We start from the raw sequence: 24728 nt of genomic DNA on the forward strand, positions 1-24728 counted from the left end.
GGTTTACAAAACCATGGTTATTTTGTGATACTACAGTAACCATGTTTTTTGTTTTGTTTTAACTGCAATTAAACCATGGTTGATTTTCATAGGGGCAGTTAATAGTGATAACTGGAAACTACACTAGAGTGTTACCATTATTCTTATTAACTCACTTAAGTATTTAAAATTAAAATCATACATTAAAAACATAAATTTTTATGTAAAATTTTGACTTTAAATTTTGATGTTAAATTCATTATTGATAATTGATCTACAGTCCATACACAGTATTTAGTTCAATTACATCAGAAGTAGCTGTAATTAAATTACTGGAAAAATAAGAGTAATCCCTTACTTTAAGGGAAAAAGTAATTAAATTAACTAATTACTTAGTAAGTTACACCCAACACAAAGCATTGGCAGTATGTAATCAGCTATCAGGTGCTATTTCTCTGGTCTGCATTTGTCACTGTTAACTTTAGCGAAAGGATATCCTGACACGAGGATAGGAATAATATAAACATCTTAAATATGTAACAGTCATTTCGTAAAACAACAGGAAGTGTTCTTCATCTCATTTCACAGGGTAGTAATAAACAACGGGAACAAATTGTAGCCTACAGCTCAAGGGGTCCATTAGTTTGGTGTTGTCTGATGTGTATGACGGACAAACTTAAGTATATCAACGAGAGCCATGCTGCTGAGAAAGCTTGATGCATTATGAAGCCCAGTTCAACCACACCGAAGGCTTAATGTAAGAGGAGCGCAGGAAGAGCGGACGAATGGGAGCTCTGCATTAAGGGGATGCAGCAGCTACAGGAACTGGCTGATGGGGAAAGCAGATCAGGCAATTTGGCGAGTGGTGTGTACTTAGCAACACTGCGTGATGCTGATTGAATCTGTGTAGCCCACTCTCACAGACCGCTTCTCAGGACATTGTAAGTAATTGCCCACGAGTCCCTGCAGCCCTGTATTGTATCTTCAAGCCAATTATGCCTATCAAACTGCCCACCCTCGCTATTTATTGCCTCTGCGTGCTTGTTGACCTTTTCCATTGCATGCTGTGAATAGGATGTTAAGATGTGTTTAAAGGAGTTGATGCTTACTTGCTTTCTCAAGGGCTTTTGGAAAGAGGATGCCTGATTCTTGAACTTACTTTTTCAGAGTCGAATATTGCCTTTCTATGCTACATGCAATCCAGGCCACCCTTGCTGATTTAAAAACAGTGTAATAGATGGTATTACTGTCAAGAGGTTGTAATAAAATTGAGTGTGTTGAATTTATAAGGATCAAATATAGGGTCGTTTACATGTATTTTTCTACAAACTGGTGATTGTATGTGTAGACAGCAGGCATTAAAATGGCTGAAGACCCACTGAAGTGTCTTGAAATAGAGAGGTAATTAAAGTAGGCTATAAGCCAACTACTCTAGACCACGGTGGCTCGGTTTCAACTTTATCACCATCAAGCTTCCGACTCTTTCATACTTTATATCAATACTTTATAATGGTTCCGGATAGAAAATACAAATCTTTGAATAAATTTGCTCCAAAGTTGGCGGATCTGCCGCTATCTGGATTTTTTTGGGAGATGCTGCATCATTTTGGAGACTTTAATGTCTGATGACATTACGCATTTACATTAGGTCGCGCTGGACCGGACCTAAACGAAAAGTTGTGCTTTAAAAGTGTATATTTGTTATTTTTCTTGTCAAAAATGACAATCGTTTTGCGAGATAAGACCCTTATGACTCGTTTGGGATTGTTTATAGTCCTTTGAAACTCTGTTGAAAAAAACTGTTGAGTGTTGAGTTCAGTATTGAATGTTGGTGTCTGTTGAAGTCCATTAAAATGGGAAAAATCCTGCAATGTTTTCCTCAAAAAACATAATTTCTTCTTGACTGAACAAAGAAAGACATCAACATTTTGGATGACATTGTGGTGAGTAAATTGTCTGGATCTTTCTTTTAAGAAAATGGAATATTCCTTTAAGGGTGCTTCCAAAATGGTGCACTTCATGTGGACTTACAATGGCTGCCACGTGCATGTGACCATTCATGAGACCATGGGATCCTATTTGTCATTTTATGTTTGAAAAGGGTGCTCATGAGTGCTCCCTTTTAATCAATATGCGCCCTTGATGCCCAAAACTTCCTGGGCCCACATTTGTGCGAGCTTCAGTGCAGACTTCCCAACAGTCAAGGCTGTGTTATGTCACAAAAGTGTGGAAGATTGTGTTTAGGGTGCCAATTTAGACAGGGCCTCACACATATTAATGCTGCTTTCCACACAACTCGGATTTCAGAAATTCTTCACCCCCTGTCAGGATCCTGCCATAAGAGTCTCGTTATATATTTATGTTTTATCATGATGGCAGGGTTCTGACAGCCTCATGTTCTATGTGGCTCATGGGGTTAGGTGCCTCTGGTGTCTCGTTTCTAGTCCCCGCCCCCTTGTTCTCCCTGTTAATTATTCATTATCAGTTATCCCACTCACCTGTGTTGCCCTCGTTATCTTGTTTGTTATCTATTTAATCTCCTCTTGTCTTGTGCTGGTTCATTGTGTACTGACGTGCTGTATTGTGCAAAGTTTGTGTTTGATTTCAGTTTAGTTTTATATTCAAGTCTAGTTGATAATGTTATGTCAGTGTTCTCGTATATCATGTTTCATGTTGTGTTGCCTCCACGTGGGCTTTTTGTTTTCTGTGGTTTTGTTAATAAATGTTCATTGTTCACTTCTCGGACATCGTCTGCGCTTGGGTTCTCTTGTTCTTCGTCCCAAACCCTCCCACCCCCATCACGGAAGTAAACATCTGGAACCAAGTCAGATATCTGAACTTGGGACTGATTGATCACCCCGACCCCAAACTTTAAAACATTTTACAGCAGGTATGGATGTTAAAGTAATCAATAAGTGTTTGGCCATAATTGTTTTTGCCGTAGGCTGCATCCAAAAATCTCCGGTCACAGCTGCGCGCCCTGCTTTAGTCTATGGTCACAGTAGCCACAGCTACCAGAGGAAGATCAATAAAACACTCCCAGGAGGTTCACAACAAGATTACAATATGCCCGGGATATGTTGTGCTGTTGGCTGTTACAACAGTTGTCAGAGGAACCCTGAACTACAATTTGATTCTATTCCAAAGGAGTTAAATCGGAGGAATAAAGGATTGCGTTCAATCAGAAGTGACCTCTGAAGATAAGATTAATGCTTGCCTAATATTAAATAGTAAAAAGTTATCAAGTAATTAAATAATCAAGTAAACAGTAAGTGATAATATAGACCCTTTTACTGTTTGTACACAATGATGACATGGCAACGTACTGTATGCGCGCACTTTGGCAACGGAAGTATGGTAAAAGCAGTGAAGCAACACAGACAGAGAAAGTTATTTTAAAAAGTTGACTTTATCAACTTTTTCAACACAGCTACCAGATCCGTGTACTATAGTGGAGTGGATAGAAAACGTTAGCAGGTGGCCAAATATAAAGTGGACAGGTACCATGGGCGGCCTTATGTTTCACCCTTTTCAATTGAAACGGGCCCTGCCCTCCAAGAGGGGCCCCAGCCCCGTTGCCAGAACGCTTGAACGGGGGCTATGATTCCTGCACGGGGGAGCTCACACTGTCAGTGCCAGTGGGTGTTAAGCAATCACATATCTTTCATTTTAAATCAATTCATTAATAAAACTGTAGAACTGCATTGTGTATTATAGGCCATTTAAATTATGTTTTTTAAAAGTCAATTCTTTAATTTTAATAAATGAATGTAGAATCGTTTACAGCAGCATCACAGTGCTTCATAAAAACTCAGAAAACATGCACATGTAGATAGTTCTAGAGGTTTAATTATTCTTTAGCATCGGGATCACTAGACGAGATCTTAATAGCCTTATTTTTGTGAAAACCGACATTTCTTTAATTTTTTTACCTGTCGTGCTGCGCTTTTTTGATTCTTTTTTCGTGATATTATCACGAATTTCCGCGTTTTTTCGTGATCGTATAACGAATTCCTGTTTTCGTGTGATTATCACGTATTGGTTACTCAACTGCTTTTTTCTATTTTTAAACCATTTTCGCTTCGGTTTAGGGTTATTAGTTATTGAAACGGGCCACCCCTTATTAGTTATTGAAACGGGCCACCAGATGCTTAAGGCCGCCTCTGCCAGGTACATATGGGTGATTCTCACGAAATCCAGACTTAAAAGGTGTCCAGCATCAGATTTTTTAAAAAGCATTGAAGCCAAATTTTTTTTGCACATATAAGAACTTACTATAATCATATAGATTTATTTACATTTTTAGATTATCATTATAAAAATTATCATTACCGCAACATGATATTATATTAAATATATGCATTTACAAACTCATGTTTTGGTAATGAGAATTAAAAAGTTGTCTAGGTACTATCACAAACAAAATTTCAACTTTTATCTGGAGAGAAAAAATAAGAACTGCTTACTTGGTAGCCATCTTGAGTGTCACAGTCAATTATGTCCCTTCCAACAATTTTTTTTTTTTTTTGAAAATGTTAGTTCCTTGAGGGCTTGAACAATGATTAAAAATTGTTGTGGAGGATGAGAAAATTGGTCTTGGACCCATTTATATTTCTTATTATTGTCTGTACATTTACCAATGATCACCAAATACCACATGTTTCTTTACTGTAAATGTTTATAGTATAACATGCACTGAATCTTATTTTTTAGATTTTTTTTTTGACTTTTTTATCCAGGGATACAGCGTGCTAAGAGAGGGATTGTTCATTCGCGTTATTAAATTAAACTCAAAAATGTTCACCAAGTTGTCTACTCTATGACAGATATTATATTTATTTTTATGAAACATTTTTCATTTCTAAAAGTATTTAATACAGAATTTGACAAGTAATGCAGGATCCCCCCCCAAAAATCTAAATTTTGTTGATTTTGTACTCTTGAACAACTGGGACTCACTGGCAGCCGACATCTAACTTCAGATTGTACAATCAGCTTTTTTCTCTGGTAAGACCTGAATTAAACTAATAAATGTGATCATTTAGCACATTAGAAGATGTTCACTGCCAAGAAGACGAACACAAATATGGCGGCGGGCAAGACGAAAGTGACGTCTTGGGTACCCATAAATAGGCTTGTTTGTTCGACTTCATGCGGTGCCGCAAGAACCGACAGCCGGATGACGTCAAAGTACCACGAGAGTGATTCGAGAAATAATACGAAGTCTAACTTCGTCTCGCTCTCGCGGTACTTTGACGCCACCCGCCTGCCAGTTCTAGCGGCGCCGCATGAAGTCGAACAAGCCTATTATGTTATAAATGCGAACTTTGGGAATGTTTTGCAACGCTAGTTCAAAAATATATTTAACACTAACAAATTCATACTAAAACCAAAAATCTTCCATTTTGATTTAATGGGCACTTTAAAAACAGATATAAAAAAGTTTTGATTTAGTGAGTTTTAGTTTTTACAGAAACATCTTAATCTGCACCACTTTCTGATCAACGAGACCAGACGGGCATATTCTGTCTAGCCATTACTGCTGCAGTAAGTGTTTTATGCAAGCAATTAAAAAGGCAAATCTCCTTCTTTCACGCGCTTTTGCCTGGAGGCAGAATTAAAGTTTAATGCAAATGTAGAGGAAAACGTTGGTGAATGTGAATTTTTAAAGACACACTGCAGACAGCTGGAAGAAAAATGTTATGAGGTTTTCAAAGGGAGATCAACATGACCTACAAGTTAACAGGGGCGCTCTCGCCATCTGTCGGTGGATAGCAGAATAACGTTTCATAAATGCGATAGAAACTAGAAATTTCATCAATGTTTTACATTTTATTTAATTAAAAAAAGTAAAATTCATAATAAATGAGTGATCACTCAATAACAGTTTTGGTATAAAGTGTCAGGGGTGGGCTAAAATCTGAGTCATAAAAAGAACATGGTTGGAAGTCAAAACTTTATTTATTTTTATTTTTAAGTAACACATTATTTTTTTTAACAAACTCTTACTTGTCACATACATTTCACATTTATCTGTCTCACAACATTTTCCATACATTCCTTCAGGCTTTCCAGGTGAAAATTTCCCAGAAAACTGTCATTTAGTATGTAAAATGTTACAATTCTTCTCAAGATAACTATGATCTAACCTTTACCAACAACAAAATGAATAAATGTGTTATTGTGCATCTCCCTATGATCCCTTAACATTTGAGATTATGTAATGTTGAGTATGCAAATGTATTACAATATACATATCTCTTACAATGTCACTGCTAGTAACTAGATTAAAGATAAAAATACTTTTTAATGATGTATCAAACAGTGTTTGGTTAGAATTTCTCTGCCTACTTTCAGATAACCTTTCATATAACTAGACAAAATAGCATAATTGTGAATGCCAGATTAAAACTTGATTTTAATACTCCAGATAGTTAGCTATAATAGCTTTGCTTGGATTTAAAAAAAGGGTACAGGATGTTTCATGACCTTTGCCCTCTGCCTTATGTGGCCTAACATCAAACAGGCACCACTAGTTCATAGTTTCCGCACCTGCCTTCATAAAGGCAACATAAAGCATACAGAAGTGAAAAACCATCAACATGACTGCACCTCACACACTCTCAAGAGGGATCAAACACTGGACCACTAACAAACATTTAGTTTGACAAAACCTAATCCAAGTGACGCCATTCAGATGGTACTTAATTGAATGACTTCCTGATAACATTTTCCTTTAACAGGTCCAGTGTTGCCTTACTCTGAGGTGTAAATACTAGTTGGTAAGCACTGAACAGCAGTTCTAGGCTCCCTGATGTTTATAAAAAAGCCAATTTCCCTGCTTACTTCTCCTGTCAAGCTCAACTAGTGGAACCTGCTGCTCAGACTCAGACTGGCTGCGACAGCTGTCATTCAACTGGGGGGGCGGGACGTCACTGTCAGGTCTCCCTTATATGGTTTGCCTCCCCTCCCAGGCCCTGTCAGGCTCAGGAGGCCGGAAGCACCTCATCACACTGTCAGAGACCTGCCAGGCGCCCATTGCTCTCCCCAGAAAACAGCTGTCGTCAGTGTCAGCATCAGCTGGCCGGGGCAGAGTCCGCCCCCTGCTGTCAGCTGTACTGAACTTTTCACCTTGAGTGTTTCACTCAAGGTCGTTTCATGACTGGTGGCTCATTGAGGGCTACCTGGCCAAAGTCCACTTGGACCTGACCCAAAACAACCTGTTGTTGGCTGTGGTGTTGATGACCCTCATGACGATGCTGTTGGGGATGCCCCTGCCTCTCCATGCCTTCTTGGTGATGCCCATGGTGGTGGTGACCGTGCCCATGATGACCACGATGGTGACGGTTGGTCTCTTCAATGTTACGTTCTTCCTCTGCTGGTGCATGAGTGTCCGTCTCAGGCTTCACGTCTGCTGTATTGATGCACACGTTGAGTTCCAGTGAAGTCTGTAATGTGTCGACAATAATGTCAATTAACACAGTTTTTAATGTCCAATTCAAAATGCTAAAATTTGCTAAAATAGTCAAATAAATAAAGTGTAAATGTTCTGATTCTGTGTAAATGTAGTTTGATCAAACCCACAAAGCAACGTTGGATTAATCAAAGGCTTGAATTTGGGGCGGAGCTTATGTTATTTATTATATACCACTACAGTGTTTACCTCTGCGTCGCACTCTCCACAAATCTTTTTACAATAAGTCATTCTTATAGACTCCTCCACATATGGGTAACTCAGGATGGTGTAGGGCAGTGAGAGATGGTAAGTGAGTCGGCCACACCTGGGAGAAAAACATATTTAGTTGCATATTGATAAAGTAGTGTTTGTGTTGTAGGTTTATTAACAAGGTGGATTTTCCGAACCTGTCATAGACCAAAATGTCATCTTTTTCAGCATTTACAGCCTGCCAGACATCAGCCTGGCCCGGCTCTTGGGCGTAGAGGGTGATACCGTCAGGCAGCCTTTCCTTGAGCAAGTGGTGGAGCCGCCGGGACCTTTCCTCCTGGTTGTTTACGACCATGTAAGTTATATTTACATAGCCTTGATTCTCCATCTTCAGGAGCAAGTCACTCATCTTTGAAAAATATGAAACAAGTCAGATTAAGTAAATACTCAACGTGTAAACAGTACAGAGAGAACCCTATCAAAATGTGGCACGATAAGAGTGTGAAAAACAAGGTCATGTATGTGCCAAATGTCATAAGTGGCCAAAAGTAATGTCCAGAGCGAAATCTGTACAATTTTTACTATTAATGCCCCCTTATGTTACATTAAACCATCAAAATATCTTTTGTAGTAATATAATCTTGTTATATGTCAAAGTTGAGCTTTAGTTACTCCAAACACACCAATGAAACATGCATGAACAATTATTAATGCTTTAATAAAATATTTGAATAAAAAGCAAAAATTTTAATTGATCAAAGTTGAACATCACTTTTGACCACTACCACGTATATAGGCTACTGATGACGTTGCATTCAACGACTCATCTTTGACGCTTGCTCCAAGCAGAATAATCAGCTGGCCTGGAGAAAAGCCACCACAGTCACACGCCCAAGAGCTTCCTTCATGGGCTCTGACTCTCCGATCTTCCACTCGGGGGGAAGCTTACAGCGGGCACCGCTTACATCGCTCTCTGTTCTGCAGCCCGCAAGCAGACAGAGAGCCAGAGTAAGGCTGAGCGCCTTCCACATGACTCCAACCAACAGACCCACTGACCTACACACGATGAAGTAGAGTCATAAGCATGCAGAGATGTGTGCATTTTATTGGTAAACTTGCTTAAAATGTATATGATACAATTTATATTGTTTTTTTTATTTAGCAGTAGATAATAAATACTTTTTAAGGTCCAAACTTAAAATTATGGCCCATTCAGCAAATATATAATACTGCAGTTATCCAGATTTAGATGAGTTTTTTTTTCAAATTTCACACTTTGTCCAAATGTTGTTGAAAAATTCACTATTGGCATTGGTCCTTAATTTGAAAGTTTGCATGATGTGCACAGATATGTTTAAAATAATTAATCTATGCCTAAATTACACAACCCAGATGATATAAATATATACTTAAAACATAATTAAGGTAACACCGTTTTAGCAAAGATGTAATAGACATTAAATCCAAAAAATGTAAAGGATTAAAGCTTATTATATCAAATAATTCTGGAGTCCACTGACTTGTTTACTTAAAAGCCTTCAGCAGCGATCCTGACTGAGCTGCCTTTAGACAAAAACATCTCACTTCTGCCTGGCCCCTCCTATTTATACTCCTCTTGTTTTTCCTGACTCGAAGCAGGGCAAAGTTCCTATTACAAAAACTGTAATAGCTCACGTATTCACCCCGGAAAAGAGATGCATTAGCAGTGTTTATCTGTAACCTCAGTAATGTGTTTGGGGGATGATATAAAACCTGAACAACAACATACTGTGGTTATAAATGTTGTTTGTTTTTCACTACGCCTGTTTTTATATTTTTCAGTGCATGTCTCAAAAGGGGAACAAAAACAACAAACAAATTTGAATATTAAAATAAATTGGAAAGTAATTGAAATAATGTAAAGTTATTTTTTCTGTTTGCCAAATAGTATCCAGATAATAAACAGTTAATAGTTACTGCATTCCAGATGTCTGTTTTCTTAAAGGGGCGAGGGGAGGGGGTTTATGTTACATACTTTCATGTTACAAGTATTAGCTGTTTACTCAAAGTCTTTTAGTAAAGCATTTAATCATAGAGAATAATTTGCTTGCCTTTGTTTAATGCAAATACATATTAACATGCTTCTGCATGCCTTGCTGGGCTGCTTTTCTAACTTCATCATCACATGATTTTTGACATTGTTTGTGCAGCAGTGCACAGCTGGGTTAGTGTCAGCACTTTTCTTGCTGAGATGAAGCATTGAGTTTCCTGTGTCTTTGCTGAACTTTGGTAAACAACCTAATTCTGCAAGAATACTGAGGAAACAGGGCTAAAACAATGATAAGGTTTCTTATGGAAGATGGTGCTTAATACTCACATAAAGATGCAAGGTTCATTATATTCTGACAACTTGCATAATTTAGCTAGATAGATTTATGATTTATCAGTTAATCCTCACTATCAGGTCTCATGATCTGTTTCGTAAGAATTCAGAGGACAGATTGACCTCCTATATGCACTTTAGATTTAGTTAACACATATAGGATTTACTGTAAATTGCCAGTTAATGGTTAACTTGAAGAAACTATAGAAATTGAATAATTTTAACCTAAACAATCATCATTGCAAGTCATTGATAGACTGTTATAAAAATCTAACATTGTTAATATAGCATATTTTATATTACAGTCTCTAGATCCCCGGTTCAGGTAATGTTTCTCATCACAGGATAATTATTTTTAAGATGGCCTAATGTTTAACTGGTTAAACTGTCAATGGTTTATACTTTGTGACCCTGCCTGTGAAAACCCATCTGTTTTATGTACTGTTTTCTACATACAATCTTATGTGAAGAACATTCTGTAAAAATATAACTTTGCTTAACAATTGACAAATAAGGTCATGATTGAAATTACCGTTTTTATCAATGAGTAAAATCATACTTTGATGCTCCTTATCTTATCATTTACAAGACTTTAGCCTGGATTCCATGCAGGGTTACATAATTCATACTGTGTGCAAAAGTTTTTACATTAAACATTTTAAATGTTATATATATTTTAAAATATATTTAAAATCTTATTCCTTGCTATACTTAATATATCTAAAAGCATCAGTCTAATGTGATAATGTTTGTGCCATGCTTTGTTCACTGTCATCTTGGTAAAAAAAGCTCCACTAAAAAATCTTTGCTGCCTTAAATTTTTTGTTGAATCTCAGATTTACAAGTTATGCCAACTTACTCTTATTTATCTTGACAAGAGATGAGTTGCTACAACTTAAAAAATAATGATAAATTTTTCCAAGTTTATTATTATAAGTCATAACAACTCATATGCAGTTATAACAACTTATCTCTAGTCATGATAAATAATAGTAAGTTGAAATTATTTGTAAATCTGAGTTGAACAAAAAAAATTAAGGCAGCAGATAATTTTTACAGTGTGTGCAACAGCTGTCTTTTTGCTGTTTATATAGGCCTATTTATGTGTTCCTATTAGTTACCGTTGTATTTCTGTGCTACTGTTTTATTCTAATGAACCTGGAGTCTGGAAATATAGCATTCATTCAACACTCTACTTCAACTGATAAAATTATGTTTTCACAGGTTTGCAAAGGCTGAACCCACTGCCACTGTTTATATGCATGAGTGCAGTCAGTTGTACCTCGAGAGGGCACTATAGCACTTTATCAGTCAAGCATACAGCCTTAAAGGGATAGTTCACCCCAAAATTAAAATTCTGTCATCATTTTTTCATCCTCATGTTGTTCTAAACCTGAATTAATTTCTTTTTTTCTGATGGACACAAAAGAAGATATTTTGATAAATGATGGTAAGCACACAGTTGATTGACTTCCATAGTAGGAAAACAAATATTATTAAATTATTGTGATAAATGGTGAAGATGATATTTTGATACAGGATACAGCTGTGTGCTTACCATCAAAATATCTTCTTTTGTGTTCATCAGAAAAATAAATTCATACCGGTTTAGAACAACATGAGGATGAGAAAATGATGACCGAATTTTCATTTTTGGGTGAACTATAACGTTACCTTTAATAGACGTTTAAAAATGCTGGAATGCTTATAAAGTATCCACAAGCGTTTTATTGGCTTTCATGATGTGTTTTAATTTGGAATAGTGTGAAAATTATTGATATTACAGAAGAATATATTGGCATACTTAAATGACTTTACATATGTAAAATAAAGCAGTCAAATATACTAAAAACAAATTCTCCTGATATAGCTTTATAGTATACATGTTTTGATCTCAAACAGCTTGCCAACCAACACTGATAAAATATCTACTTTCCTTATCTTTATATGTCAAATTTTCACAATCGTCGTTGCCTTGCCATGACCCGTCAGCCTCGCGCGATAGAACGTTGACGCGGTGAACTCTGGGAACTTGAGGCCAGAGCGCAAGCGACCGCCCTTTTCCGACGAGCGGAGGAAAAACAGCACATTGATCGCTTCGAGCCTCCGACGCGATAAAAAGCCGTGCTAGGCGTCAAAGGGTCATCCGGGGTAAGTACTCTGGGGCGTTAAGCGATCGGTGTCACTTATTGTTCGGCCGAATGGGAATATGTCTGATTAAAAGTGCATTTTAATGCGCGATTTGATGACGTAACGACAATGGTCCGAAAAACAAATGGCGAATGCGTTACCGACCACAGGCCCAGTGTGGAAGTTACATGTAGTAGAGAAGGAAACGCTAGTGATTTTGCTATTTGTCTGTAAGATGTGTGTACAATACTGTCGGTTTGTTAAACTACGTGGCGTTTGCAGCAGTTGAACTCGCATATTTTGCGTGTACTATATTTGGATAGAAATGCGCGCTTTTTCTTCGTGCGGCTTAGATATGCGCGCGACGCTGTGGATCTGTTGGGATAAGGACCATTACAAAGTATGTGGCCAAATGGATTTCAAAATATCTGTCAGTCAGTATAATATTATTTTGCAGCACACTTTTATGACGACTAACGGCAAGCGTAAATGTGTTTAATTTGTGTTTGCAAATGTTGCAAACATGCATTTTTTTATAATGCATGCATTTTATGCTTTTTTTGCTGGAGCCAGTAATTACTTCCAAGTTATTAATTTCTATGTCTTTTTAGGACTTACATGAGCTGGAAAAGGGCTGAATCATGTCTGTTGATGGAGATGTTGATGACTGTGGGCACGAGTTTCCAGCCCATTACAAAGTGATGCTCGACAAGCTAAATGAGCAGCGTCAGCTGGATCAATTCACAGATATCACTCTCATTGTGGATGGTAAGGTTGCAAGGATGTGTAAATGATGTTACTCCATCAGCTTTCTGAATAAAGCAAAATGTTGTACAATTTGGTATTCCTGATGACTGTCGTTATTTTAAAAGGACATCAGTTCAGGGCTCACAAAGCTGTGTTAGCCGCCTGCAGTCAGTTTTTCCACAAATTCTTCCAAGACTTCACTCAAGAGCCTCTAGTGGAGATTGAGGGTATGTAGCAATACATTTAACTTTTATAACTGAGAGGTGTTCGTAAAACAAGAATACGCTTTAAGAAATAGTTCACCCAAAAATGAAAGTTTTTAAGGCTAACTTATCCATGTGCCATCTCAGATGTATGACTTACTTTCTTCAGTTTAACACAAAGTTTTCTGATAACCATCACTTTATGATTTGGTTATTGATATAGGTCACAAAAAAGCCACCAAAACTGCATCCATCATCATAAACAGCATCATAAAAATAAACCAAACTCCCTTGTGTTTGGAGCAACATTAGGGATAATTACTGACGACACAATTTTATTTTATTATATCTCTTTAATGGCTTCCACTGTAATCTATCTTTTATATCTCTGTTAATAGGAGTAAGCAATACTGCCTTTCGCCACTTGATGGAGTTCACCTACACTGCTACATTAGCTGTAAATGGTGAGGCTGAAATCAGTGATGTCTGGAGAGCTGCAGAGTACCTGCAGATGCAGGAGGCAATCAAAGCCTTGAGCAACAAGTTAGTCACCAATTGTAGTTTTTTGTTACTTTTGCCTCCATTTGTCAATAACAATGCAAAGTTTCAACAAATGTTTCCTTCTCCCACCCAGAAGAAATGGTAGCACCTCACCACAGGCCTTGACTGGAAAGACCAAAGCCAAGAAAAGGAAGATAGCAGAGACCACCAATGTGATCACTGAGACCCTTCCTTTGGTAGAAACCGATTCGGTTGAAATCGAGGTCGAGGTTGGCGAGGAACATATTGAGGTAGAGGAAAGTGGTTTGGTGGAAGTGGTGGATGCTGCACGGAGTAGCACTGAACCTTCTTCAGATGACTCCGCTTTGGCGTTGTTGGCCGACATCACCAGCAAGTACCAGCAGGGAGAGCAGACGCTTCACGTCATGAAAAAGCAAGATGATGCGGTGGTTGTGCAGGAAGAGACTGTGATGGCCTCCAAGACACTTGAGAATATTGAAGTGGTGGAGGTCCAGATTTCTCAGCTGGATAATCTTTTCCGTTGTGACAAGTGTGACCGCTGTTTTAAACTCTATTACCATCTCAAACAGCACTTGAAGAGTCACACAACTGCCCCAGATAGGGGTTTTGTTTGCAGGCACTGCGGGAAAGCGTACGCCCGAGAAGGAGCGCTTAAGCAGCACCTAAATAATTACCACTACGAGGCAGAAGAACAGTCTCGGCGGCAGAAAAAGAAAGTGCATGTTTGTGAATATTGCGATAAGCAGTTTGATCATTTTGGACATTTTAAGGAGCATTTAAGAAAGCACACAGGTATGCGAGCGGCTATTATGAGGTATTGTTGTTGATTGTAATGTTTTCCTTGGGCCTTATCAACTTTTCATGCATGTGTAGGTGAGAAACCCTTCGAGTGTCCAGAATGCCATGAACGTTTTGCCAGAAACAGTACGCTGAAGTGCCACATGTCAGCCTGTCAAAATGGATCTGGAGCCAAAAAAGGCAGGAAAAAACTATATGAATGTCAGGTTGGTCACTTTTTTTACCAGTAACTGGAGAGGTCTTAAGTATTTATGGGTAAAGCTTAATTCTAATGCATAAATGCAAACAAAAATACAACAGACATTGTTTTGAATTAAGGTATCTTTCTGTCTTGCTCTTCAGGTGTGTAGCAGTGTTTTTAATAGTTGGGAGCAGTTCAAGGACCACCTGGTCACCCACACGGGTGAGAAACCCAACCACTGCACCATCTGTGATCAGTGGTTCACGCAACCCATAGACCTCGAAACTCATCTACAAGAATACCACGGCTTACAGCAAAAGGTTATTGTGACAGAGGAAGTAATGATTGCAGACCCAACCACAGTCTTAACCATGGCAGAGGTGGAGGATGGAGAGGAAAGGGTTATTCTGGAGGACGGAATGAGGGTGGAACATGTGACAGTTGAACCAGTGGATGTTGTTGCTGTCGAGGAGACTCTTGTGGTGGAGGAAGAAACAACGCTACAGCCTTCTCAGTCGGTGGGCGAGGTGGAAGAGACTGTGGTTTTACAAGTAGACGATGAGAGATTGAAAGAACAAGCAATGGAAATACACATAGAACAGGTGACTGTAGTCGACCCAGCAGACTCTGAGGTTCAACAAGAGGTTGTGGACAATTTGAAAGACAAAAATGAAATTGCAAATGTATGAAAAACACCAACTGTGCATTGAAACTTGAACTAAACCAGATCTGTTTTTCCACCCTTATATAATTATGCCATAATAAATATAGAAAGGCACTTGGTGATGTCATCCAGAAGAGAACGGGTCACCTGCTTTTTAATTTTTTCGGCTTTGTGCTTAGCTTCTCGCAAGGAAAGCTCCGCATAGAAACATGGTCTCTTATGAATTTGGTTACAGGTTTTGTCATACTTTTAGCTTATGTTGTGGATATAAGTGTTATCGTAAGACATGTACTTTGTTTCGGGAGTGGTGCACAATGCCAAGGCTGTTTTTGGGGTGGCGAAAAATTTTTATTTTTTAAGTTATGTTTGTTTGTTGTGTGTGTAAGAAGCTTATTTTTGTAAAACAATTAAAAGGCACAAGTTGTCCAAATATGATTCTGAGAGGTGAATGCAATTTAGTTTTTTTCCTTACCAGTACTGATTTACAATGTACCCCTTTAAATATTCATTCAGATAAGCAAAAACTGTGAATGTCTGCATCTTGTACAGAGCAATAAAAATGTACGTGTGTCTCCCTACCTACAATTATAGGGCTTGTTTAGCCTGTCGAGTAGTGCCATTTATTGTCAATTTGAATTAAAGTAATTGTGATAGTAGTTGCTGGGTGTCACTAATAAGTTTATACGGGGTAAATGGACTACATTACCACTTTTACCCTTTCTGTGTTACTGGTGTCCAGTCGTCCTTCAAGCCGGAAAAACGAAAACAAATATTCAGGACCCTGGATAGTTCCAACGCTAAAATTATAATATAGATACAAAAGTAAATAATTATAATACTAAAGTTTTTTCTAACACTTAAAACATCCGCCAAAAATGTATATTTGTATTTAAAATTTAGTTTTGAGTAATTTAACGTTTTTAGTATTGGAATATGCTGCTATCCTATTGGTTTAAGACGAGCCTAGCGCTACCCCAAGGACTGCTGTGATTGGCTAGTGGAACCGTCAATCATTGACCTCCCTGTTGCTGTGATGGTGCCTGAAGTCCTCACGCATCAAACCACATTCACGTTATGACCAAACCAACGAGACTTACTAAGGTTGAACAGATTAAAATATCCAACCTGTAAACTAATGAGATGAAGGGTCAACGCTTTAGAAAGGTAAGATGCATATAACATATTGTTCTGTGAATGTTGTTGGGAATCCACGAGTACCGTTATAATGGCACACCATAGCAATGAGTTCATAAAAGCAGAATCAATTCATCATCTTTTATAAATGTAAAATGTGTTTAAATTATCATATTGATAATAATCGGCAAATGTTAGCTTTGATTTTGCTAGCAATGCAACCCATCAGCGGTTGTTATGGACGCGTAACTTTGGCGCAGATGAGAGCGTCATCGAGGCTCTGGTATTATGTGTATTGCGATTATATTGCACAGACACCGTATGCCAATTCTAGACACCAAAAACATGATGCCAAAATGCATGTTGTAGGTTATTGTACATTTAATAAATAAATAAAAAATAGGGGGAGAATGTATTATTTACATCTTTATAAGTAATCATTTATAAAACTTGTCAAACTGTCTTAAATATCCACACACCATTAATAATGATCAAAATCTCTTGAGGTATTCTTGGGTGTTTTGGTTCAACGGGTCCCAGCTCTATATTATAAAGCATTAATGTTTAGACAATGGTACAGGTGTTTGGATCACTGAATGAATATAGCTGAGCCCAAATGGCTATTGAATGGGAATATTAATTCAGTAAGGATATTGAAATTTATGATATTGAGCCATCCTTTCTAGTTTCTCAGATTGATGTCAACTTTTGTTCAGGCTCCTTTGATGACTCCTTAGTTAGATGACATGAAACATTTAGCATCTGGTTTTAGGTCTAAGATTAAAGCTGCTTTGATGGGTTGGGAATACATTACCAGGGCACAATACAACGTAAACAGCTTTTCTTGTGGTTTCAACACATAATCTGCATGTTTTTTCCTCAAAGGTCCAAACATCAATTGAGCTCCTTGATTATAATCCTTTTTTAAATATTATTATTAATATGGACATTTGGACGTGTATCAAAATCTGAATATGTTCCAAAGCATGTATGACGCAAATATTTTTTGTATACTGCCATTTTTTTTTATAACTAATGTCATTTAGAAATAGTCAGACAGCAGATAGTTAATTACACTAATGTGTAGTTAGTGCTTCCTCATCTTAAAAATCTAGGTCAGGCAGCTTAAGGGCTTCTTCATCTTCTAAAATGATTAATAAGATCTTTCAGAAAAAAAACAGGCCTTTGTGTATCTGTGTTCAATTATACAACAGGAAATGAATGAAGATTAATTACTCAAGAGCCCCAGGATTTTTATTTTTTTATTATTTTACTAGATCATATTTTTACATTCATTATTACAACAAATACTACATATAGATATTACCAAATCATATCTATAGATAAAAAATCACACTTTTGCAGTCTTGCAAAGCATCTTTACAGAAAATACACAAAAAATAAAACTGACAGTAGAGATGTAAGGACAGTTTTAAAAAAAGTTTTTAATAACAGGAAAATTATAAAATATGTAATGCATATTATTATTGCAAAAAGATACATTATGCAAAAAAAATCAGATCATAAGAATATTTTTCATTGACTTTTTGTTGGATTTTAAGAAGATCTGAAACTTGTTTTCCTATAATGTACCTTTATGCATAAAATCCCTGTGAAGCAATTCACTGGCTGTGCAGCAAGGCAGATGCATTTGGATGCAGAAAAAGTTACATTTGCAAGATTCGACATTGGCTCCTCTGGCCCCCGGCTATACTGACACACTATTGTCCCAGTCTTTTCACTGAGTTCTTTTTTCCTGTGGGCAATGTGTCTCTATCAGAACACACACATAGGGAAGCTTTGTGCAGTCAGCTATTGGTTTGAGATATGTGTAAACAGAGACATAGTGTGGGAGCAAAGGACAAAAATAATGGCTTGGAATGTGAGAAGATGGTGAGAAAGCCAGAGAAACACAAAGGAAGTTAATAGACAAAAAGGAGCAATGGGAATAAAAACATTTTATTTCTAAAAGCACTTGCATTTATCTCAGCAAAAGACTTTCCTAGTTAAACCTTAATGAACCAATGCTTTTTTCACCCAGGGGCCACTTGTATCCCATGTGGAAAGTGTTTATCTGTATGTAGATCAGGGCCAGATCAGTAGAAAGGCCCCTATAGTGAGTTACACTATGTCAGCGTTTTTGTCCCATGGGGCATGAAGGGATTCACACAGCTGAAGTACCACACGTAAATAATGCTCATGATGAGACTTATGATAATAATGGTCCTGTGTACCAGAGAGGAGCTAAATGAATGGATTTTTGATTGATTAATTTCAATGGTATTAAAGTGAAGGCTTTCTAATCAAAGAAATAAGGAAATATGCACATCTAATTTTAAGCCCCATTTGCTTAATTGGGGGATTATGAATTGAAGCTCAATGAACCCATACATGGTCACTTTTTATGCAAAAGTCTACATATGTATACATTTTGTACCAATATGTACCTTTGAGGTACTAATATGAACTTTTTACATGCAAAGGTGTACTTTTTGAAATGGGTGACAGCTATAGGGACAATTTTTGACCGTTTTTTCTAACAGTGTAAAGTGCATTGGAGGCTGAGAGAGATCATTATGCAGGCACATGTGCTTGAAAGGATCCCTTTAGGATTTTTCCTATCATCTGAGTCTTTACCAATCAACAGTGCACGCACATACACAGGTTGATGTTTGAAGTCTGAGGACCTTGAGTATTCATGAGAAGCATCACTTTGATTTTGTGTACTTGTTGGTTAACAGATTTGTAAAGAAGGGAAATCAAAAAGGACCTGATGACAAATAAAAGGAAATAGGTCAGGATAAAATATAACCTGGGTCAGATATCTACCCTGAATAAATAGATTTTTGGACCGTTATTGAACCTCTGCTTTTAACCGTAGCAGATTTTGTGCTCATATGGCACAGTTTTCACAGATTGTTGCTGTGTATGTGTGGTTTTGTATTGCTTTATTCTTTAATTGCTCAGTGTTTATGGCACTAGAATTAAGCACTTGCTTTGAGTGAATGAAAAAGGGCAGATTAAATGTACTTCTCGAGAAGTCCTGCTGTTTCATGCTGTTTGGCTCTTACCAGATTGTTCAATTACTGATGGATTTGGCAATTACACAACTAAGTAAGTTTTTGTACAATGCTTGTTTTGTAGCAATATCAAGTTAATGATACTAAAACACTTATTACAAAATATTTTAAATAAAGAATAAAAATACTTTGTTTGTATTACATCCATAAACCCTAATGCAAAACTATAGTCAGCAGCATTTAGAATCACTGTGGGTCTCAACCACCGAGGAACACATTGTTACATTTTAATACAGACTGATTAGAGGTGCACAGATAGATAATCCCATGTAAAACCTATTTTCTGTTATTATTATTATTTTTTATCTTGTCCTACTGTGTCCTGTCTATGCAGGCACAAATAAATAAGAAATTATGTGTTGTTAATTGTTGTGTCTCATACAATAATTTTAATTTAATGACTTTTACAATTTTAGAAGAGTGTTGAGTGCTTGCAAAAGTTTCTGTCCTCTGCTAGGTTGTTGCTAGTGGTTTCTGAGCAGTTTCACTGGATGGGTTTGTTTAGGTTTTCTGTGGATTGCTTGGTGGATGCTTATTGGCTAAAGTTGACAGAACCTACACTGTAAAAAAACTTTGCTGCCTCAAATTTTTTGCTAAATCAACTCAGATTTACAAGTCATGTCAACAGAAATTAGTTGACACAACTTATAAAATATAGTTGAGAAAAGTCAACTTAAATTTATAAGTAATAACAACTCACCTGTAGTTATAAAAACTCTAGTCAAGATAAATAATAGTAAGTTGAAATGACTTGTAAATCCGAGTTGATTCGACAAAAAATTTTAAGGCAGCAAAGTATTTTTTACAGTGTACCTTATGGGTCTCTATAAAATGATGATCCCTATTGGATCTTTTCTTTAATGCTATTTAAATATTATATTTATATTTAATGATTTATGTCTGTTTTACTGTCTGTTGTCTATTTTACTGGCAGGCTAAAATCATACAAATGCGTATGTACTATTAATTTTATAGTTTAAAATATTTTTGCTACTGTATCAATACATTTCATAAAACATGAAAGCTGTGAAATGTAGTTTAGTGTTTTAGTGATCAGTGGCTCCATAGAGAGTCAGGTGTAAACATGTTGTACTTATATTCTGCTCTGTAGGGACGTTGTTACGGAAACCTCATCAGCAAACTCACTTTAATTACATCCTGACACAAACACACATCTATTCATTTATCTGTTTATATTTGTTTTGTATAAATATACTATTTATATAATATTTAAATGTTTAAAAAAATATTTTATTAGTGTTTCACACTCTTAAAGGTAAAGGTTCCAAAAATGGTCTTTGTCTTTCTGTATGGTTTTTTGGAGAACCAAAATTTTTTTTTTCTATTGCATTGCTGCGAAGAAACCTTTCAGAACTTATATTTTTAAGAGTGTACACATCATTACGTGATTTGATACCCTTACCTTAAAAATGGAATAAGTAGAAAATAAAGATTTTTTTCTGTCTTTCTCCCCAGGTAAAAGGTCATCACAAGTGTGTGACTAAAAAAGACAGGGGTTAAGATCTGCGTACATGCTAATCCCAGAAGAAGACGCAGATGCGAGTGGGAAGCAAATACAAAGCACATAGATGTGAACAAATGAAAGGGATTGGCTGTATTCAATGCGAGGCCCGTATTTCTGAATGATCACCCAGCCAAAGATGTTACATGAGATGAAACATCGTATGAGAAGCCTCGGCATAACAGAGCGGCACAGAGCCTCATTATAGCACCCAGGCAACAATCGCAGCCCTCGTCTTTCTCCACTCTGCTCATTTGCCTATTTTTATCTTTGGTTGAGACAACCCAACAATTAATTTGGGCACATTTGATGAGGGTCAGAGAGATTGAACTGAGGGACAGGATAAGCTCTCGCTGTGCACCTGACTGCTCGGCTGAAGACGCAGACGATTGTAAACATCTATTTGAGCTCGAATATGTGTGTCATTTTGAGTCAAGATGGGCCAATGAAGAGTTAATTTTGTGAATTGACGCAGACGTACAAGACAACATGTGAAGGTGAGTAAGGCTAGTCAAGTAATAAGTAATAATTATTATATTATTACTATGTTATTATTATTATTATTATATTATTCACGTCTGACATGTAATTCTAAATTTAAATGTGTATTATTTTGCACCTTCAGGTGGTGCCTTAGTACAAGGTCTCCTGCCATGAGCTAAGCCCCCCAGTGGCCTGTGGCAGGATGACTGCTGTGTACCCAACTGGGGGGGGCTCTGTCGGGGTCTCAGCCACGGGCCCCCAGCGTTACTCACGATGGAGCCGACAAGACAGTTCAGACATCTGCACCGATGATGAGGGAACTCAACTGCGTCACCTTACCCCTCTTGAAAAGCTCAATCTAGACATGTGTCAAGATGAGAAGATGGTGCGAGAGCTCACCGTGGGTCGACGTATCGGCTTCTACAAAATACGCGGTGAGATCGGGTGCGGAAACTTCTCCCACGTCAAGCTAGGCATCCACGCTCTGACGAAAGGTGTGTGCTGATTAATGCCTAATTTCCATGAAAATAAAACAATAAAAATGCAACTATTAGTTTTCTGTTGTTGCATTATATTTTATGACACTTACGCCACCCCAAATTCTGAATATTTCCATTTCGAATTTTTTTTTATTCTCATTATTTCCAAAAGTGATTTTTAGATAATTGTATAATTTATTTTATTTTATTCAGAATAAGGCAAGTGCAAAATATAAAACCATAATGTATAAATAAATACTTATTATTAGTATATATTATTAATAAATATATGAATATATTGTGTATTAATTTATTAATAAATTATTAATGGATATGTAATATTGTGTTTATAAATATGTCAGGTAATATTGATAATGTGAAAAAAGCATGCTTTCAGTCAAGGTCAAGCTTAGACCAATTGTCTGATCCAGACAGCAGATCGATTTGAGGTGTAGTATTTCATTTGAGACCTTTAGAATTGCTTCAGGTCTCATCAAAGATCGGTGTGCATGTAAGGGATATGAGCATGTGGTGTGCCATTACAAACTGATGTGAAATACATGCAGAGACTATTTGTTGCTGTGCAGCAGATTTAAAAAAGATGATTTAGAATAACATTCTGTATCGCATGACACCAAATATCTGCTCAAAGCTGTCTCTTTTATTACAATCGATTTAAACATTTTTACAGAAAAACTACACTGAAAAAAATGATTAGTTGAATTTAATCAATTTTTTAAGGTAAGTGGTTGCAATAAATTTATTTAAGCTACATTTAAACAAAAGTTTTATATTTTATTTTACTTTACTAATCTTTTTTGTTTAAATGGAGCTTAAATAAATTGAGTGCAACCACTTACCTTAAAAAAAATTATTAAATTCAATTAATTATTTTTTTCAGTGTAAAAAGCATCCATATTTTCAAATTTGTATCTATTTTTAAATTTTTTGTCTCATTTTTATCAACAGACAAAGTGGCCATTAAAATCTTGGACAAGACCAAGCTCGATCAGAAAACCCAAAGGTTGCTCTCCCGGGAGATCTCCAGCATGGAAAAGCTGCACCATCCGAATATCATTCGTCTGTATGAGGTGGTGGAAACGCTGACCCGTCTACACCTGGTCATGGAGTATGCAAGCGGAGGGGAGCTCTACACAAAAATCAGCATGGATGGAAAGCTCTCCGACATCGACAGCAAGATTGTCTTCTCTCAGGTTCTCTCAGCTGTAAAGCATATGGTGAGTTGGGAAAACAGATATTGTGTACATGTTCATCTGAGGGTTTGAAAAGAAATATTGCTTACATGAAGAAAGATTTATTAAACAGATTTAATTTTGCATCTCTGTATCAGCACAGTACATGATTTGGTGTTTTAAGAAAATTAGCATCCTGATCGAAGCTATCATCTTGATCTAATTAATATTCATGAGACACTCCATGATGTCATGACATCATAAACATCAATTTCAGCCCACCACTTCTAATTCATCTTAATAAATATTTTATTAACTTTGTGTTTAAAAATAACTTTAAATGTTTCTCCTTTTCAGCATGACAACAACATCATCCACAGAGACCTGAAAGCAGAGAATGTGTTTTACACCTGTAGCACCTGTGTTAAAGTGGGGGACTTTGGCTTCAGCACCGTCAGCCGTCGTGATGAGACCCTCAACACCTTCTGCGGTTCTCCTCCGTATGCCGCCCCCGAGCTCTTTAGAGACGAACACTACATAGGTGTTTGCGTGGACATCTGGGCTTTGGGGGTCCTGCTATTTTTCATGGTGACCGGCACCATGCCCTTCCGTGCCGAAACAGTGGCCAAGCTGAAACGCTGTATTCTGGATGGGGCGTATACAGTTCCTACCTGGGTACCAGAACCGTGTCAGAAGCTGATCAGAGGAATCCTACAGCCCCAGCCGTCTGACCGCTGCAGTGTAGAACAGATGATGGGCTGCGAGTGGCTGTTACCGGTGGAGTTTTCCAAAGCGATGGAACCTTTTAAACTGGACCCACTCTATTTGGTTGAGTCTGGGCTGAGGGAGCTAGAGGAGCATGAGATTGAAGTGAGAAACGCTCTGGAGACCCTCGGCATCACCGCAGACCACATTCGTAACAATCAGGGCAAAGACTGCAGGAGCTCCATTACAGGAGTCTATCGTATTCTCTTACACCGGTCTCATAAACGACAAGCAGTGGAGAGTATGCCAGTAGTTACTCATGTAGTGAATGTAACCGAAGCTAAAAAAGATCGCCTGAAAGCATACAGAAGCCTTAGACATACGTCCAAACTCTGCATCATTTTGTGATGCTAAAATCTGGGATATTTTGGATTATTTATAAATGATGGGAAACTATATTTAAGGTAGTTATGTTTGATATACCTCTTTTGTTATCTTTTATCATTTTATTAAATGCCTCTAATAGAATGAGTGGAAAGGTTGGGTGTGACTCCAGCTGGTCTGAATGTTTGTAAGTGAACAAAGCAAGACCTTTGTCCTACTGTCATAAATGTCATGTTTTATTCTTAAATATAATAAAGCACATGGGACTGCACTGTTTTAAATATTACCTTAATATTTTCAATATATACCTTTATAATTTAGGTACATTTACATTTTAAAATATAGTAGATGTTCTTACAGTGATGAACTGCACACTCCTGAATAATGATATTTAAAATATAAACAGACTCGCATGCACAGTAAGACAATATTAACTTAAAATATAGTAATTCACTAGACACAGTACTGTCAACCAGGAGTTATGAATTTACGGCTG

General features: G+C 37.2%; 3 protein-coding genes across 5 annotated transcripts; 2 read left to right on the forward strand and 1 right to left on the reverse strand.

Annotated features, from left to right (window-relative positions):
* Nucleotides 1–5921: 5921 nt before the first annotated feature.
* On the reverse strand, nucleotides 5922–9312 carry selenop (selenoprotein P). The gene is made up of 5 exons (XM_073867745.1): nucleotides 9166–9312; nucleotides 8467–8701; nucleotides 7843–8048; nucleotides 7643–7760; nucleotides 5922–7427 (listed from the first exon to the last, which is right to left on the reverse strand). The coding sequence occupies exons 2-5, from the start codon at nucleotides 8674–8676 to the stop codon at nucleotides 6867–6869; spliced, it is 1095 nt and encodes a 364-aa protein (XP_073723846.1). The 5' UTR covers nucleotides 8677–8701; nucleotides 9166–9312; the 3' UTR covers nucleotides 5922–6866.
* A 2690-nt stretch (nucleotides 9313–12002) lies between these two features.
* On the forward strand, nucleotides 12003–15687 carry znf131 (zinc finger protein 131). 3 transcript variants are annotated; one of them, XM_055167244.2, is made up of 7 exons: nucleotides 12003–12158; nucleotides 12749–12905; nucleotides 13010–13111; nucleotides 13486–13630; nucleotides 13725–14401; nucleotides 14483–14613; nucleotides 14750–15687. In XM_055167244.2, exons 2-7 carry the CDS (start codon nucleotides 12779–12781, stop codon nucleotides 15275–15277), a joined length of 1710 nt encoding a protein of 569 aa, XP_055023219.1. In that variant the 5' UTR covers nucleotides 12003–12158; nucleotides 12749–12778; the 3' UTR covers nucleotides 15278–15687. The 3 variants fall into 3 exon arrangements, with proteins under 3 accessions (XP_055023219.1, XP_055023217.1, XP_055023218.1); XM_055167242.2 differs by having other exon boundaries at nucleotides 12004–12158; nucleotides 13722–14401; XM_055167243.2 differs by lacking the exon at nucleotides 12003–12158 and adding an exon at nucleotides 12246–12537 and having other exon boundaries at nucleotides 13722–14401.
* A 568-nt stretch (nucleotides 15688–16255) lies between these two features.
* On the forward strand, nucleotides 16256–24503 carry nim1ka (NIM1 serine/threonine protein kinase a). The gene is made up of 5 exons (XM_055167246.2): nucleotides 16256–16416; nucleotides 20943–21485; nucleotides 21614–21965; nucleotides 22920–23188; nucleotides 23501–24503. Exons 3-5 carry the CDS (start codon nucleotides 21674–21676, stop codon nucleotides 24254–24256), a joined length of 1317 nt encoding a protein of 438 aa, XP_055023221.2. The 5' UTR covers nucleotides 16256–16416; nucleotides 20943–21485; nucleotides 21614–21673; the 3' UTR covers nucleotides 24257–24503.
* Nucleotides 24504–24728: the final 225 nt, after the last annotated feature.

The sequence above is a fragment of the Misgurnus anguillicaudatus genome, chromosome 5 (assembly GCF_027580225.2).
Source record: "Misgurnus anguillicaudatus chromosome 5, ASM2758022v2, whole genome shotgun sequence".
Taxonomy (NCBI): domain Eukaryota; kingdom Metazoa; phylum Chordata; class Actinopteri; order Cypriniformes; family Cobitidae; genus Misgurnus; species Misgurnus anguillicaudatus.

What these genes read in the sequence shown, in the direction of transcription:
- znf131 (XM_055167242.2), top strand. Translation starts at nt 12,779, where the DNA reads ATGTCTGTTGATGGAGATGTTGATGACTGTGGGCACGAGTTTCCAGCC. An exon ending in GCCTCTAGTGGAGATTGAGG is followed by an intron (nt 13,112 to 13,485) that starts GTATGTAGCAAT and finishes CTCTGTTAATAG; the next exon opens with GAGTAAGCAATACTGCCTTT. An exon ending in GCATTTAAGAAAGCACACAG is followed by an intron (nt 14,402 to 14,482) that starts GTATGCGAGCGG and finishes ATGCATGTGTAG; the next exon opens with GTGAGAAACCCTTCGAGTGT.
- nim1ka (XM_055167246.2), top strand. Translation starts at nt 21,674, where the DNA reads ATGACTGCTGTGTACCCAACTGGGGGGGGCTCTGTCGGGGTCTCAGCC. An exon ending in CATCCACGCTCTGACGAAAG is followed by an intron (nt 21,966 to 22,919) that starts GTGTGTGCTGAT and finishes TTTTATCAACAG; the next exon opens with ACAAAGTGGCCATTAAAATC. An exon ending in TCTCAGCTGTAAAGCATATG is followed by an intron (nt 23,189 to 23,500) that starts GTGAGTTGGGAA and finishes TCTCCTTTTCAG; the next exon opens with CATGACAACAACATCATCCA.